At 44.5% G+C, this 22,066-nt stretch overlaps 1 protein-coding gene across 1 annotated transcript in view; it reads left to right on the forward strand.

Moving 5' to 3' along the window:
• galnt9 (polypeptide N-acetylgalactosaminyltransferase 9) overlaps positions 1-22,066 on the forward strand; it is a gene marked incomplete at both ends in the record, with an annotated part of 118,659 nt that overhangs the window by 43,231 nt on the left and 53,362 nt on the right. The window contains one exon of the mRNA XM_080433135.1: positions 17,951-18,148. Coding sequence (XP_080289261.1) covers positions 17,951-18,148 — 198 coding nt within the window. The remainder of the gene's footprint in view (positions 1-17,950; positions 18,149-22,066) is intronic.

Genomic DNA, 22,066 nt, shown 5'->3' on the forward strand with positions numbered 1-22,066 from the left:
ATGAAGGAGTGAGCAATAGAGGCCCGTTCATTTGGAAATGCTTCTCTCCAATAAGATCTGTTTAAACATAGAGGTCCTTGTATGCAGTAGGTGATATCTATCTTTGACATTCTTTTGTTTAGAGTTACAAGCTCCATGCTTTTTTTTGGACCAACAGCAGTTTTATAATTCCTCAGACAGACAGACACACAGACACACAGACATAGAGACATAGAGAACACAGTTGACTATGACGCACGCGTGTATGCGCGCTCCAACACCCACAGATACGTCGTGACACATGCTGCTGTGCTGCTGTGCATGACCCTCAACAAAATAAGAGATAGCAGCACCGCATGGGACAGCCTTCAGTCCTATCTTCATGAGAGAGGGAGGGAGAGAGAGAGGGAGAGAGGGAGAGAGAGAGAGAGAGAGAGAGAGAGAGAGAGAGAGAGAGAGAGAAAGAGAGACACAGACAGACAGACAGACAGACAGTTGTGACAGGAAAAGGATGTCCAATGGAATACAACAAGCCTAAAGACCATCAATCATAAGTGTATTTCTGCAATATATATATATATATACCAGGCCCCCAGAGCCGCGGTAGAACATTGAAGCGGCCGTCGCCTGGTGTGGTCTATCTGAGAATGCAACACTTCCGCATTTAAAAAAATATTTTCGTTAGTGCGCCTGCTCAGAACTCTATGGACGCGCCTTTTCGACTCAATATTCAGTACTTCCGGCAGACAGACCCAATCAGAGTGTAGACCACTTTAAACTTCCGGCAGTCTTCCGGGTGCTTCAAACGCCACTGAGCAATTTTCGTAGAAATGAATAGCTGGGGGCAGGCAATCCGCCCTCTAGATATATTATAACTCTATGATATATACACACTAGAGGTTGTGAGGTTCGACACGTTGAGGTTAGACAACACACTCCATATTTGGGTATAGCTGCCTTGGGAACTCCTTATATGGTTATGGCTGAGTCATAGTGACATGAGCGTGACAACGTGTTCCGCCGGCCGGCCGGCCCGCCCTTAAAGCCATTTTAAATATAATGAGATATATATATATATACAGTATATACATACATACACACACATAGTATAAAATGCAATTAAGCATTTTTGTGATTTGAGCAGCTGGACAGTCAATTTGGACCACTCAAAATGCTTGGCCAGAACTCCCCATTCTATACAGCCTAATAAATATTTTTTTAAATAGATTTTTGACACATGAATCCCTATTATGGCAACTTTTCCTCTGTGCAATGCAGCAAATTCCACAACCATTTTAGTTCATGAGGGGGTAACGAGCAGTGGAGCAGCCGAGTGACAGTGGAGTCTCATTTCCAAGATCGGCTTTGCCTTAATGCGAGGATATGAGATCATTGCTTATGGTTAATGTGATATTGCATCAACTAAATGTGTGCAATTTATCTCCCCCACCACCCACACAGACACACATGTGCATGCACGCACGCACACACGCACGCACGCACGCACGCACACACGCACACGCGCACACATCGATGCCTGTGACATGTGCTCGTCCATTCTAGCTGTTCTCGCTTTCTCGCTTTCTCGCTTTCTCTCTCTCTCACTCTCTCACTCTCTCTCTCACTCACTCACTCACTCATTCATTGTCCTTGTATCTCTGTTGGTTGAAATGAATAGCATTAAACGGAGGAAAAGGCAGTGATTGTAATGAGAGACGTCAGCTGATAAACGCAAATACATTTATATTGTTTCGTATTTTTTTCTTCTTCCCTAAATTCTGCTGTATTGCAATCTGCCGCCTTGTTCATGATTACTGATTAGCGGTGTAGTCAGAAGCGACTACCCACTGAGTGTGTGGTGCAGATAAGAGAGCTTCCATCGTCATGGCGAGGCTTATAATGAAAGACGTGGTTCAGGGAGCAGCTCCTTGATGACTTGAATGGTGGGCAAATTGCTCAGCTACTTTGTGACCTATTGAGCTTTGGCTTTGATTCAGAGTGATAGAAATGAAAGAAAGAAAAAAAGAAAGAAAGAAAGAAAGAAAGAAAGAAAACTACACACAGTTCCTCTCAATCATTAAGGATTATCGTTTTTAACGCTGGTTCCAATAACTCATGGATATTGAGTGTATCTGTTCTGTCGATATTATCCTGCGCCGATGTCGACTGTGCTATTGTTTTAAACTGCATCAAAGAGACTTCCTTTTGTCCTCGAAAGCTGGGAAAATATATATTCCTTTTTTTTAGCTAAAGTGAAACAGGACTTACTCTAGCTCACTGCGGTTGACTGGCTGTAGCTCTAGTATGGTTTCCATCCGTCTAGGAAAGCGGGGGAGGATGCAACGGCTTACACGGTGAGTGTGTGCTTCACAGAGCACACAGAACCCAGGCATGTTTCCAAAAACAGTGAAAAACGATGACACATATTTATGGTGCCTTTACAATGGTATCACACAAAGAGCAAATGCATTTAGATGTAGTATGAAATCTTAGCTCGACACAGGATAAACCTTTTTCATGCCTCTCTACATCACAGAGGTAGTCAACTTCAAAAAGGCCTGACACCATAGTGGAAGTGATATTCTGTATATAATATACAGAATATGAATTATTATTATTCCGTACCTCTACCATCTTTGCATTCTTTTTTCAACATTAGCTCCATAAGGTATAGCTGATATAGTCAGAGAAGCACGAATGCATAGATGACTGAATGGCCTCAGATCTGTAAAGCCATAATGCGCTTGAAAATGGCTATAGGCGATGGAGGCTTAGCTGTTCCACAAAGGCTTGTCTCTCACATGCTCCTATATGTGTGTATGGCGGCGCTCATACACACATGCACACTGCACATCCCATAGCATTTGGTTGCAGAGGCACACATGTGGCATGTTGACACGTGTATCCTTGAAGCTCATAAATGGAAGCTACAGTATAGCATGTCAAAATGAAATCTCCACCCTTCTGCATCATGCAACGGACAGCTCACATGTTCACGGTGAATCCAGTGAAAGGCAGAATTACTAAAGAGGATCTATTTTCGTCACTCTGGGGGCCTGATGTTCTCAGGCCATGGTTGTGAATGCAGCTAGATCCCATTATTTGATAGTTTATGTTTGAGAATCTTTCCCCAATTCAAGGAGTCACAAGGTAATTCCATTATTCTAGAGGGGGTAAGTAAATAAAAATTGGAGTTGTAATCTCAAAGGCGACGTGCAGCTGAGCGCTGTTAGAGGTAGAGGACAAAGGTAGGGCAGATAGCAAAGCGTTTTCAGACACCATGTTGAATGGAGTACACAGGCGCTGAGATCACAGGGATGTTTATCTTGGCGTTCTGTATGATGTGCTTCTATGAGATGACCATGTGTTTGTTTAAAGGTAGGGGTAAATGTGTGCTCAGCTTGATTTAAAGCCACCCTAAGATACATGCTATTAAACCGGATTAAACGGTGTGATAGAAGAAGTTCATAAATCAAGACAAGATGGAATAGGATAACACTTTATTAATCAAAATTCAGGGTGTTACAGCAGCAAAAAGTAAACTTAGTTCATAAATGAACAATAAATACAGCAATAAACTGTACATCAATAGTTACAGGAATATTACAGTATATTCACTTGCAGACACGTATACCGCACATTTACTCACTCGCACCCCACAGATTATCTGTCATCAGTTGTTCGGGATAAGAAAAATAATTGCAAATTTCACCGGCCTATTAGGATTCAGGTCCGTCATTTTGGACCCATCGTTTAGGAGCCTACTGCTGCTGCCGGTGCCTCCAGGCTGGGTGCCTCGATTAATCCACTTTCAATCATTTGAAAGGGTATCCATAGAATACGAGCGGCGTCAGCGGCCCCTCCGTCTTTGGACTAATCCACATTTTTTTACTGAGATCTGATTGGCTCACAGTTTCAAAAAGGCTTCCGGCCACTGCGTATGCCACTTTCATTCCGCACACTCCTCTCTCAATACACAAACGCATCGAATGTGACGGCCTTGAAGATCGACCGCTTGGTTACCACTGCTCCAGACCAACAACACTCAACAGCTTGTTGAGCGCATACAGCTCCTGGACTTGATGCCGCCTCCCTATCTTACGAAGCGCAGCGACCTATGATTCATTGGTTGCTATGCCAGCTCTACTGATTAAAAGGGAGCAAGTGACCTTTTCGGTTTTCTCCGTTTTCTTATGTATGCTTATTCATTAGACATAAAGTGCATTGGTAGCATTGCATAAAGGGGTTGAATCATAGGGTTAAGAATCTACAGTAAGTGAGCTGATTATATTTTGTACCGATATTTAATTACAGTAAATGCATTAAAAATAAGTTTAACTAGAAAAAGTGCTCCTCGGAGCACAGGTCTCCGCCAGGTCAGGTAGGTTATTGTGGCCTCCTGGTGGCGCTATAATAGGCCAATGTGAAAAGGTAGCCATTTCTTCTTAGGCCTTGCACGGCAATCGGACACTGTATTCATGATTTGAGGCATTTTGTTCAAAACAATTGTTTTGCTAAATTAGACCTGCTGGTGGCGCTATAACAGGCCAATGTTAAAAGGGTGGCATTTGCTCCTCAACATAGTGTGAATGTGCGTGCAAAGTTTGACCGCAATCGGATGCTGCGTTCATGATTTGCTGCATTTTGTTCAAAATAAGCTACTACTGCAAACTTTAGATGTAAATCTTAGCCAATCAGGATGGAATATGAAAAATCAAACACATCCGTCTTGATCACATGACTATAGAGATCAAGTGTACCGATTTGCGTGAAATGTGGATAAAATCGGAAGGAGTAATATAAAAAAAATGTTTTACATAAGTCGGCCTCCTGGTGGCGCTATAAAAGGCAGATGTGAAAAATGCAGGGCAAGGGTTTTTCCTTGACCTCTAGGGAGTGCGCTTACAAAGTTTTACACAGATCGGTATAGTTATAGGTAAAAACACGAATCGGCCTGTTATAGCGCCACCATGAGGCTAATTTGAACATTTTCAATTGGCATTTCTTCCTCGGCATAGAGGAAATGTACGTGCAAAATTTCAAGGTAATTGCATGCTGTGTTCATGATTTGAGGCATTTTGTTCAAAATGGAGCACTCCTGCAAACCTTGGAAGCCATTTTTAGCCAATCAGGATGGAATATGAAAAATCTGAAAGACTCTTTTCGTTTAATGACTATAGAGATACTGTGTACCGATTTGCGTACTGTCAAAAAATATTTTTTTCACAAATCGGCCTCCTGGTGGCGCTATAAAAGACCCATGTGAAAACATTTGTGCAGAGGTTCTTCTGTGGCATCTAGGGAGTGTGTGTGCACAGTTTCACTGCGAGCAAGCCAACGGTGCCGGAGATTAGCTGTACACAGACAGAATGACACACGGACGGACGGACGGACGGACGGACGGACGGACGGACGGACGGACGGACGGACAGGGGGCAAAACATACTCTCTCGCCATGCCTTTCGGCCTGGCGGAGACAATAAAATAACTTAATTACAAAAAGCATGGAGTTCCCTGCAGGCACTAAACTAGACGCACGAGGGAACCGATGCATGTCATAAAAGTATATCAACAGGGGAACTAACAAATATCAGCGCCAATAATTTGCCACACTTATGGGCCGACGCTTAGCATAGAAGTCCTATTATCCCTGAGAATGTTCTTTATTGTGGTTATTATGGGAAATTCAGTTCTGCCAAAGGTACTGCTTCGTTCCTATTGCACCAGTTTGTATCTATAATCACAGTATAGAAACCCCCTCTGGTATTATGAAAACAAGTTTAAGTTCAGATTTAAGGCTTTATTTGTCCCAAATTGTAAATTTGACTGCATAAAACACAATGCATACTCAAGTATGGTATTATGAAAGCGGGGGACAAGAATTAGAGGACGTCTTTCACGTTTTTCTAAATTAAAGAGAGATGGCAAGACCTGCTGTCATAATGTATTCACAATGGGATGATGAGTCAACTTGAGAGGTGGGAGCAAATGCTGTTGGAATATGCAAGTGTGCATTTAGTCAGACAGTGGATGACTACAGCTTGCAATGGAATGCAGATTAGCTATTTTTGGCATTCTTTTATTTGAATCCTGAAAAGTGGAAAAAACAGACACAGACAGACAGACAGACAGACAGACAGACAGACAGACAGACAGACAGACAGACAGACAGACAGACAAGATCATTTTATGTCTAATACAGTTTCTGTGGTTTAAAGAGAATATGACAGCCAATACACATACGTACATATAGTACAGGACAGACAGTACATACATACATACATACATACATACATACATACATACATACATACATACATACATACATACATACATACATACATACTGTACATACATACATACATACATACATACATACATACATACATACTGTACATACTGTACATGCATGCATACAGTACATGCATACATACAGCACTTTGGATAAGGGCATTATATAAATGCACCATTTACCATTTACACCACGGAAAAGGTTTATCATTGTGGCACTTTTTCTCTTTTTGGCTCTTAATTTTTCTTCACCACCCATTTCTTTCTCATCTCCTGTCTTCTTTCTTTTTGACATTTTCACTAATTACCTGTAGACCTACCCTTACCACATCCACCCTCAATATTGAAAGTAGTTTGGCCCAGTCTGACAGACAAATATGCTCTGTGCTGTCTGCAGTCTGTGAGGGTCAGGCTGGCCCCATGCCACATTCTTGTTGCTTTGCTTGTTATATGATATAGCTACCACTAGTAGTAGACCTATATAGTATTATCTTGTCCTGAATTTGTAATGAATTGTGTGGTTATGTTTTTATTGAAATCTAAATTTTGTCGTAAATTCTAAGTAAAAATCTGAAAAACAAAAAACAAACGAAAAACACCGGCTTGTTTGGCCTGGAACGCACTGGCCGTTCGGGAGTCTTCCCGAAGATCCCAATGGCCAGTCTGCCCCCTCCTTCAGTCTGCCCCTGCTTCATGTTCACCTCTGTGTAATCTGTGTCGGGTATTTGCCAGGTAGAGGACAGTCTCCTGGTGAGAGCACTGCTTGGCGGGCTTTGGGGCTCTCATTACAGGATTCCAAGGACAGAGGAAGATGGATAGCAGAGAGGGGGGTGTTCTGAAGGTTAGGGAATGTAGACAGGGATTTGCTAGCAGCAACAACTAAGCATGTATTTTGGGGGAGATAACAAGTTGAGCTGTGTTAAAGGGACAATTTTACCACTAACTTAGGGACCTGTATTTTTTCCTAGTGTTCAGAGCAAGGTTTTCATTTCAGTGTATACTTCATTAGTTATTTGATAATAACTTGGGATGTTAATGAATTTTTTTTTGCCAGTCGAAGTCTCAGAGGCATTTACTGGTTCATCCACATTTTTGTGTATGCGTTTTTTAAAGATTCTGTTATATACAGTGTACATATATGGAGGTCCTTCCATCTATACTGCAGTAACGCTAGCTACGTACCTATTAATTACTGTGTTGCTGAAGTGTCAGAGGGATATTATAGCACACGACACAGCTATACTTTAATCATATGCTGAAATCCTGCATCTTCCACGACAGCATAAGGCTGCATATCTTTAAATATAATCCCACTATTCTAGCTACTGGAGTTTGCCCCGTCAGAATCTACATGGAGATTAAAGGGGAGAGGAAGTTTCGCTTTCCTGCCCGAGTCTCCTCCATGTGCTGTCAACAGACACACTGGGGTGATGTCTTCGTAAATAAGGAATCATATTGGAAGTGTGGTTGCTAGCATAAGACGTGTGTGTTGCGCAGTGCTTGAACACAGTCACTGTTTTATCCACCGCGCTTTTGGTCATTGTCTTATGTAACAATCCGTAAATGATGCTGGTGGATCCACTAACTATCCACCTTCCATTTACAAGAATGACAGCTGCACTCGACAGTTCATCCATGCCAACTGAGAAGTTTCATTGGGTTACTGGTTCAAGGCTCCCCCCAATAACTTTGGTGAACCAAACAATACACAGTACGCGCCCTGAACCGTGACTAACAAACCAAACGTTTTGAATAGGCCATTAAAAAAAGACAGATTGTCATACTACTTTTACTGTCGACTCAGAGAACCAGTCGACAGTTGGTTGTTTTGTTGACACGCATTTTAAGATCTCTAATGCTTTGTTTCATTTTTGAGTTCCTAAAATGGCCATGTCACGGCACAAAAAAATCACTAAATGCAAGTATTCATCTGAAACTCATTTGTTCTCACTGCGGGTCCTCAGTTAAGAATGCTATTCTATTTTTGTTATTTCAGAGCTGTTTAACACTATATGGAATATCACTAGGAGAATAAATTCAAACTATTAATTCCCATAATCTCACAATACAAATTAATTAGTGCAAAATTGTTTGTATTGTCAGGGATATGTTTGATATTATATGCAGAATAAAGGATATTGCGTGTTCCAGAATGTATTGTGCGTGAGACAAAAGTCTTCACCAGGCACTAGTGACTAGTGTTTGCCAATATAATAAAATGACTGAATGTTTTGAGTAAAATTACTAAAACTAAACAATTGTAACGAAAATGACTGCAGGTGTTATTTTAGGTCATGATTAATTGCTGAAAAAGTTAACATTCAGATTTAGCCACTGAATTCTGTCATCAAAATTATATATTTTGGCCCCTTCACAAAGTCAGAAATATCAGATGACAGTGTATATCAATCTCAGATGGATTTCTTTTATCATAGCTATTATACCAACGAGACGGGGTCTTACATCTGCCAATCTTTTAGAACAGGGATGGTGAAGTACTTTTTACTAAGCACTCTTGCTGTTATTAAATGATATTTTTTCTGAAGTACTGCTTCTCAGACCCATATTTTACTGGCATCGCTACTTACAGTTCCATTTGGACCCATTCCCTCTGTACTCCCTGTCCCCTACCTTGGTGTGATAAGGAATAATTTTGCTTTTAGAAGATAAATGGCCCTGTATTTAAGAGGGAGAAAGTAGGAGGAAGAGGAAGGAAGAGCGGAGGGAGGGAGGGACAGCAGGAGCCGGGGAAAACATGAGAAGAGAGTGAAGAAGACAGTGGGCAGAGAGATACAGTGGTGGTTGAAAGTATAGGCGAAAGATGATACAGAGAATATGGAGTGTGGGAATGTTTGTATAGATTTATCACATAGAACACTAAATGCAGCTTCTATTTTTCCCTAAGCAATTTGGATTCAGCACATGTAAGTTTGCCCTCCAGACATTTACGCTTAAAACTTTTATCCAGAGCGACTTGCTGTAGACTAATCATTTCCTATAGATTTCCAACATTACAAGCAACCAATTGCAAGGAGTACAAGGGTCAGAGACATAGATTCCCCGGCCAATATCACAGTGAATCTGGAGTTATCATAATAGGCTATACTGTAAAAGAGGGAAAGCTGGCACAAAGCATGTGCTAAGAAGAGGGTTGGGTGTGTTATCTTTCTTCAGTCGAGATGGTCGCATATTACGGTGAGTAGAGGAGAAAAGTGCATGAGAGAGTAGCCAGACGATCAGAGACCTCTGCCTACTGATACATGCGGCTGGTGATATCTAAATTCAATATAGGCTAGAACAGCGGCGAGAATGGCTGCTGACAAACCTATGCCCACTTCTTTGAAAACCAATCCTCAAAGTCTTTGCATGACCACTGCAATGCTGAATTGTTTCCATGGGTTATAGCCCATTCATTGAATTTAGATGTCACCAGACATATCAGTAGGCGGCGATCTCTGATCGTTGGGATATGGGAGACACGCTGTGTGTGTGTGTGTGTGTGTGTGTGTGGCACCGCGACTCTTGTTGGAGCCTCTCTGGCTGGGCCGGTTCTGCGGGGGGCGTGGGCGGTCGTCCTCCCTCCGGTCTCACTGTTCTCTGGCAGCAGGTGGAGCGGAGGAAGACTGGGCCTGGCGAGCTGGGCCGTCCTGCCGGTTCAACGGCCTACCTCGGTCTGGCTGTCGTGCAGGACGGGACTGGGGTCTGGGGGGAGGCGCCCTGGAAGGAGCTTGGATGCAGGACAAGGCAGCCTCATCCTGAGCTTTCCGCGCCGTGTGGCTGTCCTGCAGGTATCCCATGGCGCCCTGGAAAAGGTTTCCTGGGGTGACCTTGAGGTTCAGCAGGTTCTTTTTATCGCCAGGGCCGCGAAAGGTGACATGGTCAAGCCATCGTGCTCTTTCGTGGGTAACGCAGAGTCCCAGCACTCTGCCAGTCCACTCTGTGGAGTGTTTATTCAGGCTGATCATTTCTTGAGTCAGGCGCCGCATCTCGGCCAGCTCCTCGGGTGTGGCGGCGTCTCCCGCCTCGCTCAGAAGCACCTTCAAGGAGCCCTGCAGAAGAGCGGTGGCGTTGAGTGCCCTGGCGCCCAACGTCGATGCCTTGTAGACGGCTTTAGTGGCCGCGGAGCCAGCAATGTCCTTCTCGTTGGTGAAGACAGGCGGGTCTTTCACCGTGGAGAAGGGTGTCTTCTGGCCACAGGGCTGGCTGTGGAGAAGGGATAGGGCCAAGGTGTGATCCATGGGTGGGGGGGGGGTGCGAGGCCCAGTTCGCCCGCATCTGCACAGTCGATGTCGAACCGTAGCCGTCTGGGATCAGCGTCGGGGGCCGTAGGAGCTTCCCATGACGAGGAGAGGGCCGCACCGAAACCCTTCGCCTGGGGAAGTTTGCTTTTCTTGGCGACTTTTTCCTCCACTGAGTCGAGTCCCTGAAACTCCGAGGTGTTAGCGGGGGTCTCGTTAATCTCGTCGCCCGGCCACTTGAGGCCACACCTGACGGTGGCTGTTTTATAAATCTCCAGAAGGGAGAGCTCACCTCTTTCGGCCGGTGGGGAGGCACTGTTGTAGGCTGAAAGCGCCTCAGCATGAACAAGGGCAGTGTGGGTGGTCCCCGCTGGGGTTGGGCCGGGGGTCGGGGGGCCGCGGTCCGAGGCGTGGGCGTCATGTAGGACGACCTCCCCGTCCCCTTCGACTTCGTCGACGACCAGGTAGTCCCGTTCGTCGTCGTGCTGTTGGGTCTGGTAGGAGGTGAGGACGTCGTCATCAGCCTCGTAGTCACCGGCCGAGACGACGCTCCCCGGCGTGGAAGAGTAGTGGGAGGCCGCACGGTGCTCGGTGTGGCCACCGGGTGGGGTGGGGGGGGGGGTTCCACGCGGGGCTCTGTACTCACGTTGTCACCCCTCGTAGGAGAACGAGAGCGGGGAGCTTGGGTAGGCCTCGACCCGCTCTCTGTGTAGGACCGGTGCCGCTCTGGTGGTTCCAGAGCCCTTGCGCAGCCGGCTGCTGCTGAAGTGCGATGCCGACGAGAGGTGTCCTCCCGACCGGCAGCTAGGCTATCGGGTGCGCGGTCCGCAGATCGCCGGGAGGAGTAGTAGTGGCGGTCCCTGCCAAGCTGTTCCTCGCGGTCCTCGTACAGGCCCCGTGGAGGCTGGAAAAGGCTTAGGGCCTCGTGGAAACGGTTCCTGCGCTCGGAGGAGCTGAAACAGGCACACTCGAGGCATCTTGGATGTAGCTCGTAGGCGGCGTCCTCAGCGTGGGCGAGACCCAGGCAGGAGACGCAGTGGCTGTGTGTGTCCCACTCGTCCAGGAGCTGGGGACAGGAACAGGAGCCGCACCGCTGCAGGGGGAAATCCTGGCGGTCAGAGACGGCGGGACGGCGTCGAGCCATGGAGAGGAGGTGGCGAGCTAGGCTAATAGCCGCCACGAGTTGAAGTAAAACTAACTAGGCCGCTAGCTGCTAGCGGTGCTAACAAGGCTAGTTGGCTAGGTTAGCGTTTTTGAGAAGGGCTGTTCTTTCCTCGTCCGGAAAAAACACAGCAGGGATAGGAGGGAGAGAAGGAGGTCTGGGGAACTCAGTGGACCGAGAATCCTACCCGTCGCTTTAGAGTTTGATGACCCGCAGATCTCTTTCTGATTTGTAGATTGCGTGAAGCTCCTTCACCGTAGGCAGAAGGAAGCCAAGAGAACGAACATCCGCTTTCCGGGTCCTTTTGTTACCTTTGGGGGAGGGACTCCGGAAATGCGTCAGATGGCCCACCGGACCAATGGGAGTCCGAGGGAGTTAATGTGAAGCTTCTGTATCATTGCCAGAAGGCGCTGTTTCCCATATGTGAACAACGAGAGAGCAATGTACAACCCTGAGGTCGTATTTTTACATTTGTCTGTGGATTGGCTCTACTGTACATGTGTTGTGCTGTTGTCTAGTCTGATTGCAAGTAGGCTGTGTGATTGGTGAACTGTGTGTGTATGATGGGTTCCAGGTGTTGTGTGATGATTGGTGGACTGTGTGATTGAGTAGGAGGTGACCTGGTTGCTGATTGGCTTGGAGATGACAGCTTCCAGCGTATAAGTGCACCTGACAACATGTAACCTCTCTCTCTCCAACATGGCTCCCAACATGACCAACTACATCTCTGTGTTAATTCTGTCCTGGTGAAATTGTTGTTTAGTGTACATTTTTAAATACAGTAACAGTAGTAACAGTCCAGAAAACAGGCCCTTTGGCTTATTGTCTTTTTCTTCTGTTTTGTGATAGGGAGGTAGGGTAGCATTTTATATCCACCTATGTTTTGATTCATGATTGGTAAGTTAGTTTAGTTCCTTTGTTTGTTTTTGGCTGTATTCACCCTGGTGCCAATACTTAGAGTAATAAATCATCTTTGGACTGTTCCGGGTCGAGACTGTTCCTTGAGCTCAGGGAAACAAGGGGGAGAGCAAGTTCTTTTGTGTTGCGCCAAGGTTTCCCCCAAAGGCTGGGGTGTAATAAAAGGGAACAAACACTGCATCTGTGTAGCTAACCCCTCCGTTGACGGACAGAGGGGGACACCACACATTAAAATCTGCTGATGGTCAAGTACTGGGGACAGACTTTATAGTTAGCTGACTTTCACACAGTGAGAATAAAGAAGATATAGAGAGAGGACAGTTTTTTTCAAGAGATGACTGAGGCTTTACTTTAATCAGATTTATCCTCTTACAGTATAGTGTCTTGGAAGAGTCGTATTTCTTTTACATTTTATGTTTATGAATATGACGAGGGAGGTCATTCCACAGCTTGGCAGCCAGGAGGGAAAAGAGTGGAGCATCGTCCAGGGTGTTGTAGGGAAGGGAGGGACAGATGTTGCTGATCAAAGTGTGCAGAAAGGGGTGTAGAGCTGGATCATTTCCGACAGTTAGGGGAATGCCATGCCCTTGGTTGATTTGAGGTCATCACCAGTGTTTTGGTTGCTGTTTTGGAGCAAGTGGAATGAGCATAGAAGTGGGGAGACAGATTAAATGAAAATATTGAGAGGTTGGAGAGCAAGTGTGATGTGGCATTCTGGATCAGTAGGTCTAAAATAGACCCACATGGCCTAAATTATAGCCTGAAACTGTCCTCCAGAAACATTATGTATACAAATAACAGTGAGCTGTGAAGCCGAAGTCCACTGCCTCCAGACCGACATGTACTGTATTGTTAGCTGCCCTTTGATGGAATCCCAGCAGAGCCATTCTCCTCTATCTGCCTCTCAGCTTTGTAAACTTTTATTTGGAAAAAGCTCAATTGGGAATGGACTGGACACATACCATTGTTAAGGTCATGGCTTTATTCAGTAACTCAAATCCTTGACTTGTTTTTGTTTGATTCCCTCAGCTCACCTTGATGGAGGTTAAATTTGGAACTATTACTCAGCTCTTAACCCTCTCTCTCTCTCTCTCTTTCGCACACGCACACACACACACACACACACACACACACACACACACACACACACACACACACACACACACACACACACACACACACACACACACACACACACACACACACACACACACACATAACCCCTTTACCACAGTTAAGAGTATAATAATTGGATAAGAATAATACATGCAATTTCTATAAATGTAATTTCCTGTATTCTGGTGCATTTTAACAGGGACTTCTAGCATAGGAAAATGATGGGTACATTTTATAATTTCATCCATTACAAACCTAAAAGTACAGAAATGGTTGCATCCTGTTAAAGAGCTGTCTTTAATAAGGGTTAAGGTTTATAGTAGGGGGTACTAAGCACAAAAAATGGCCAAATCGTTACGCGGCGGATAAAAGCATGAAATTTGATACAGATGTCCCTTGGGTCATCCTAAAACATCCTAGAAGGGGTGCCCAAAAAAATCTCAAACAGGAAGTGAGTTATGGACAAAATTCAAAATGGCCACCTAAACTGTTGACCGTTGACTCAAAAGACACCAAAAGAATCTCCAAAAAGCATAAAATTTGGCACATATGTCCCTTGGGTCATCCTAAGACATCCTAGAAGGGGTGCCCAAAGGAATCTGAAACAGGAAGTGAGTTATGGACTAAATTGAAAATGGCCGCCTAGTGTTGTCGATTGACTCAAAAGACAACTAAAGAATCTCATAAAAGCATACAATTTGGCACACATGTCCTTTTGGTCATCCTAAGACATCCTAGAAGGGGTGCCCAAAAAAATCTTAAGCAGGAACTGAGTTATTGACAAAATTGAAAATGGCCGCCTACAGTGTTATCCATTGACTCAAAAGACAACTAAAGAATCTCATAAAAGCATACAATTTGGCATACATGTCCCTTGGGTCATCCCAAGACATCCCAGAAGGGGTGCCCAGAAAAATCTTAAACAGGAAGTGAGTCATTGACAAAATTGAAAATGACCGTCTACAGTGTTGTCGATTGACTCAAAAGACAACTAAAGAATCTCATAAAAGCATACAATTTGGCATACATGTCCCTTGGGTCATCCTAAGACATCCTAGAAGGGGTGCCTGAAATTATCTGAAACAGGAAGTGAGTTTTTGACTAAATTGAAAATGGCCGTGTACAGTGTTGACAGACGATGCAAAAGACACTCATAAAAATAATCTCATATAAAAGCATGAAATTTGGTACAAATGTCCCTTGGGTGATCTGAATGCATCCTAAGGGGTGCCAAAAAAAGTTTTAATAGTCTCTCAATGGAAAACACTCCTCCCACACGGGCTGCACTGCTACAACATTCAAATCGAGCAGCCAATCTGGCATTTGGTCCAGAAGCCTGAAAGCTATGCAATCTCTACCATCTCCTGACAAATATGGATGGATTAAAGTCGCTGATTCGTGGACACCTTTATGGACACTCTTGCCAGAGGCTGCTTAAGTTTGTAGAGAACTCAAGTGTGGCGGCAAAGCTGAGCCCTTCTGTTCAAGAAAGTGTAGATGCCGGGATGCTGGGTTACCTTGCAGAGCATTATGCCAATGTGCTGGTAATTGCGAAATGGCACACATGAATACATGTAGTTACTAAACACTAATCACAAAAAAACAGTAATGATCAAGAAGAAAATACATGAGAAGATAGAGCGTAAAACAAGCAAGAAGATGTAGAGTGCAAAATAAATAAGATGCAGAGAGTAAAATAAGAATATGCAGAGTAAGATAAGATGCAGAGTAAAATAAATAAGAATATGCAGAGAGTTAGATAAATAAAGAAGATTCAAAGAGTACAATAAAAAAAGAATGCAGAAAGTAAAATGAATAAGTGATGTAGAAATGAAAACAGAAGGTAGACTACAAAATACGGCAGGTTATGCACTGCATAACCTGTCGTATTGAGTCTGCATAATATGCAGACTGCCATGGTCAACTGTTTAAACAGCCATTTAGAATTTCTTCAACATGGTCCCTTCCTAAAAAGTTTAATAAACAAGCAAATAAATAACCTCTTCTAGGATATATTAAGAAGCACTCAATGTACGTACCAAATTATGCACTTTTATGACGTCCCTTTATGTTTTCTTTTGTGTCAACTGCTTTAGGCGGTCACTTCCTGTTTAAAACCTTTTTGGGCACCCCTTGTAGGATGCGTTCAGATCACCCAAGGGACATTTGTACCACATTTCATGCTTTTATGAGATTCTTTAGGTATCTTGCATCATCTTTCAACACTGTAGGCGGCCATTTTCAATTTAGTCAATAACTCACTTCCTGTTTCAGATTATTTTGGGCACCCCTTTTAGGATGTGTTAGGATGACCCAAGGGACATATGTGCCAAATTGTATGCTTTTTGGAGATTCTATAGGCTTTTTGAGTCAATCGCCAGCACTGTAGGCGGCCATTTTCAATTTAGTCAATAACTCACTTCCTGTTGAAGACTTTTTTGGGCACCCCTTCTAGGATGTCTTAGGATGACCCAAGGAACATGTGTGACACATTTTATACTTTTTGGAGATTCTTTAGTTGTCTTTTGAGTCAATCGACAACACTAGGCGGCCATTTTCAATTTGGTCAATAACTCACTTCCTGTTTCAGATTTTTTTGGGCACCCCTTCTAGGATGTCTTAGGATGACCCAAGGGACATGTGTGCCACATTTTATGCTTTTTGGAGATTATTTTGGTGTCTTTTGAGTCAACGGTCAACAGTTTAGGTGGCCATTTTGGATTTTGTCCATAACTCACTTCCTGTTTAAGATTTTTTTGGGCACCCCTTCTAGGATGTTTTAGGATGACCCAAGGGACATCTGTATCAAATTTCATGCTTTTATCCGCCGCGTAACGATTTTTCACTTAGTACCCCCTACTATTAGGCATAGTTTTTGTGAGGTTAGGGTTAGGGTGTACAGGTTAGGTTTAGGCATAATTTCGCCACATTAGGCATAATTTCAAAAAGCATCATTTCGCCACATTAGGTATAATTAAAAAGAGAGAGAGAGAGAGAGAGAGAGAGAGAGATAGAGAGAGAGAGAGAAATCACAGACAGGCTTGCTGATTGGCATGTGAGAGGCAACAAACATTATCATTAACTAGACCATACCCGGTGAGGTGCGCAGGCAAAAGTAGTTGCAAACGTGCTGTAGCGCGGTCCCCCCGCGGGTCCCCCCGCGGCACCCCCCGCGGTCACCCCTCCCCACGGGCAACCCCCCCCCCACGGGCAACCCCCCACACACACCCCCGTCGCGGAACCCCCCGGGTCCCGTCGCAAACACACACGCAACGTTTAGCGCGAGTCGTCTCGTGCGGGCAACAGTGTGTCGCGGCTGGATTGGATGCGACGCATGCGCAGTTTGATCGGGCACAGACGAAGACACGACCCAAGACAGACACGACCCAAGACAGACAGACAGACAGAGGTTACTCAAATTATAGGAGGATGCATGCATATCAGTGGGGTGTGTAACAGCATGATCACTTTTGCCATAGAGTCTGGGTTGAGTTCAGGATAAATTTCAATTCAGCAGCCAAGAATCAAAATCAGTATAACCCTTACATACATCGGCTATTTGAAAATAGCAGATCTACAACCTCACAATGCGTCGTGATGCGATGCGTTCTGAGCTTTTGAGAAATTTGGAATATTAGAAATCTTGCCTGGCACAAAATATGTTCAGATGGGGGTCCACGGTCAAATACATAATAATTAGGGGGTACTTGACATGAAAAGCTTTGAGAACGAACTGCTCTATCAACCCGATCTCACACAACACGGTGAAATAGCACGGATTGACATTCCGTACATATATAGAAAACCTGTGCATAGGAGCCGCGAATCCCCTCCATTGACTTTGTTACGTTTTGGACCATGTCGGAGGCGCGCAGTCTCAAGCGAACTGGAGCCACGTGAAGTACCACCGAGCGAGCTAAAGCGAGCGAGTTGCCGTGCTGAACGTTGCGACGCTCGCTTGAGCCTACTCAGCGCAGTCCGAGTTATACACCGATAGGCACAGAATCGGAAATCATGTTGTGGGGACTGCTCTGCTTCTGGGTTGCAACCCGTGTTATTTCACCGTGGGATTCGCGGCTCATATGCACGGCTTTTCGGGTTTTCTAGTTGTCTATTTATGGAATTTTCATTCTGTGCTATTTCACCATGTTCTGTGAGATCAGGCTGGCCTGGCGCTATACTGTACCTGAACTTGATGCCTTACTTGGCAAGCCCATTTTTAAACTCTCCTTCTTCCTGTCTGTAGGGCAGAGCCCATTCTGACCAGGGTAAAGGAGGACCACACCCGCATCATCCTCCCTGCCATCGACAACATCAAGTACAACACGTTCGAGGTGCAGCAGTACGCCAACGCAGCCCACGGCTACAACTGGGGTCTGTGGTGCATGTACATCATCCCTCCCCAGGAGTGGCTGGACAAGGGCGACGAGACGGCACCAATCAGGTGAGTTGGGAGAGAGATAATTTGGATCATTGGTTCTCAAAGTGTGGTACAGTACAGGGGGTGCAGGCGACATGTCCCAATTTTTAACCACTTTCAACCTGGCGTCCCTGTTTTGAAAAGTTTAAACGTTTAGCAGATCGGCTATTTTAGAAAATCTTTGAATAGGGGTTAATTTAAATAAAGTTCAGTTTATGTGTCTATTTGAGTAAGGTCAGAGAGGCTTATTGTCGGTATCAGCCAGAGTGCGGGAGTCTACCACCACCATGATAGAACCCATTACCTTGTGGTCCAAAGGCGAGGGCTCTACTGACTGAGCTACCCGGACACACATATTAATATTTACTTGTTTGCTTGAAGATCAAAATCGGGATCGGCATCGGTCCCAAACATCATCATTGGTTGGGCCATCCATAATGGATGAGGGCGTTTGGGGCAATATGAAGAGGCCCCACGGTATTTGATTTATTAAAGGTCGACTATGCAAGTTTCCTTCTCTGTGTGTTGACAAAGAGGGAAGGTGTGTTGTTAACAGAATTCAAAGTCGTGAGGAGCCATCAAAACTGCAAACGGAGGTGGGCTTCACGCAACTCAGTACAGCCTACTAAACACACTCATTCACACACACATGTGCACTCACTCACACACACACACACACACACACACACACACACACACACACACACACACACACACACACACACACACACACACACACACACACACACACACACACACACACACATGCTTACTCACAGAAATGTACACGACCTGGGATCAAGCGGGCCTCCCACCGAAAGCTGTCTAATTCCAGTGATAGATTCATTGTTTGATGGGAGCCCACACGAGGTTTGCCGTTGCAGTGTTATTAGGATAATTGCGGGGTACATTACTAGCAACATGTTCCTCCACACGACAGCATGGACAGAAGCACTGGCTCGTGTCATGTCATCATAAAGTGTCATGATTCATTATCGTTGCTGTAAAAAAAATAGCATAAATGAGCATAGGCTAGCAGGTACATTATTATTGGATTTGCAAATATTCAGCAGTTTTAGTAGTTTGATCAAATTTCATGCAGATATCCAGTGCTCCATTTGAGACATACTGTACGTAGGTTTGGCTGGGGCAAGGTCAGGGCAACACTTACAGTAGTACTATGAAGGCCATTGCAAAGATCCTATATATTATTCATGAAGGGAACACGGTACGGGAGGGACCAGAGGTTACTTTTGGAGCTTATGGAGCGTTTTACTTGAGCATTAAACAATATTAGCCTGTGATTGAAATTTCACACATTGTTGGGTTTTTCAATCAGGCGGCTGTGGCACTTCACTTGTCTGCTTATTGCTCTCTGTCTGCACAGAATGATACAGACTGGCCTAGAGATTTAGCAATATATAGCGGGATAATCACAATGTCAAAGGTTCTCCTCAACAGCCAAGTGTCCATCCATGCTTAAACGCAATGAATTCACCTATTTGTTCTATGGGTGCCATCCCGGCTGTCATTTGCACTTGTGTGTGTGTGTGTGTGTGTGTGTGTGTGTGTGTGTGTGTGTGTGTGTGTGTGTGTGTGTGTGTGTGTGTGTGTGTGTGTGTGTGTGTGTGTGTGTGTGTGTGTGTGTGTGTGTGTGTGTGTGTGTGTGTGTGTGTGTGTGTGTGTGTGTGTGTGTGTGTGTGTGTGTCACACCATATGTACAGTTAACATGTTCAGTAAAGAGCTCGAAAGTATTGCAAATTTCTTAAAAAATAGCTTATATAGGATTATTTATCCTGCAATACCTAGGAAGAACCAGCTCAGTGTCCGCCTTGAGATTGGGAGGTCGGGTTCAATCCCCGGCCGGGTCATACCAAAGACTATAAAAATGTGACCCGCAGTGCCTCCCTGCTTGGCACTCAGGGTTGGAGGGTTGGATTTGGGGGTAAGTCCCTGCGACATACAGTACTAGCGTCATGTACAGGGGCTGTACTTGTACATCAAGCTGCCTCACTCTACAGAAACAGGAGATAGGTTCCTGCCCTATGGGCCACATGGCTTGCCAAGGCTTGCTTACTTACTTACCTAGGAAGAGGGTCTATGATTGTCAGTATGAATGCCTTGGGCATTCACAATCACACACTCAAGATATGTTCAATAGACAATGGTAGAAGACTATAATGCTGGGCAGAGCCCAGGGGTGAAAATGCCTGTGATAAGTGCGATGCAGGCCACTGAAAAAAAAGATAAAAAGGGGAGAGCATGCACGCTCAGCAAAGCTGTTTCCTGGGTAAAGGTTAAAACAGAGTAAATGAGTGTCTGAGAGGAGCTACACAGGACAAAAGGTGCTTACTGAAGACCAAAACACAGAAATTGTGAGATTTTCTGTTATGGACAGCATGTATACTGTATGCATCTATAATTTAGTCACACTGTACATCATAGATACGTCATAGACGACTGTACGTCGCAGGTTGTTAACTCGCATGGTGATTTACTGAAGGCTGACTTAAAATCAGATTTCTGCAACGCAAACTATGTTGAAAAAAGTTGTACTGCTCATGCATGCCAGCTGCTGCCAGCTGCAGTTTAGTTATTTGGGAGAGCACATCAAACCATCATGCGATCATAGATTCCTTCTGCATCGAGGTGAAAACATGCTATTTAGGGTAGGTACAGTAGGTACTTTACTTTAATTGAGCCCCAGCATGCATCTTCTATAGGAGGGGAACATTAGCCAAAAATACCAGATCTACAAACGCATCACATCGTATTGTGAGCTTGTAGATTGGTTATTTTTGCCAAAGAGATTTGGTGAAGACAGAAAGAAGCGGTCCCAGTAATGTTGTAACTCAGGTCAGTTTATACTATGAATAGGGGGTTTAAGTGGTTAAGGCATTACAGCAGAAAGAAAGAAAGAAAGAAAGAAAGAAAGAAAGAAAGAAAGAAAGAAAGAATGAAAGCCGATGCTGCAAGTTCATTGATCAAAAACAAAATGAGATCCACTATGGGACAAAACAGACTGATTGATCGGACAGGCATGTCTGTAGAAGGTGACTTGTGGGGGATCCTGGGGTCTACATATTCGTAATGTTCCAGCCAGAGTTGGTCTAGACAGGGTTCTTAAAAGCTTAGTTCTGGTATTTTGAGCTTAAAATTATGCAAATAGCTTGTTGACTATTGGACTGAAGTTGAGGTCAAATTAAATACCAATTATGTGAGTATCATCACTGTACGTTGCCCAGCATAGGGAAAGCAATAATTAAAAAAATAATGAGATCCGTTGTAATCAGTTGGAGGAAAGTAGCCTAATATTATCAGACACCTTTCCCTATCGTAGTATCGAAGTACTACGAAAGTCTGGATGTTTTCTTGAATATCAATCCCTTGTCTGAGATGGAGGCAAATGATAAGAGAGCGGTTGCAGACATTGCCGTGCTGTTTTCTGTTCTGTCTCGGTATTGACACTTTGCTGCTGCAGATGGACGGAATGCCTCGAGGGCCAAGTGAAGTGTGTCGGCTTTGTGGATTGCTATTGGAAATCATTCCTCCACTTGTTTCCCCAAGCTTTCTGGCCATCAGCAGCCAGAGTCCTGTGTTGTTGTGCTCTATTCAAAAGCCTTTTCTGGTTACCTGGATGCAGCGGGCGAAAGGGTACAAGAAGTCTCATAACAGTGTTCTTATTGAAGCAAGCCCCCCTCCTCCAGCTATGTTCCTAAATATCTACAGACCACCTAAAACTTTTTTGATGTCGAGTTACTCCTTTAACCATAGAAACCGATAGATACACGAACACCCCGGCTGATAGACATTACTGTACACCAGGGGTCTTCAACAGGGGCTCCGTTACCCCCAGGGGGTCCTCTGAATTACTACAGGGGGGCTGCCAAATGTTTGTGTGATAGGAACTTTTTCTTCTTTCTTTTTTTCACATTAACCACT

This window comes from Gymnoscopelus braueri (assembly GCF_963280865.1).
Source record: "Gymnoscopelus braueri genome assembly, chromosome: 7".
NCBI classification, from domain to species: Eukaryota; Metazoa; Chordata; class Actinopteri; order Myctophiformes; family Myctophidae; genus Gymnoscopelus; species Gymnoscopelus braueri.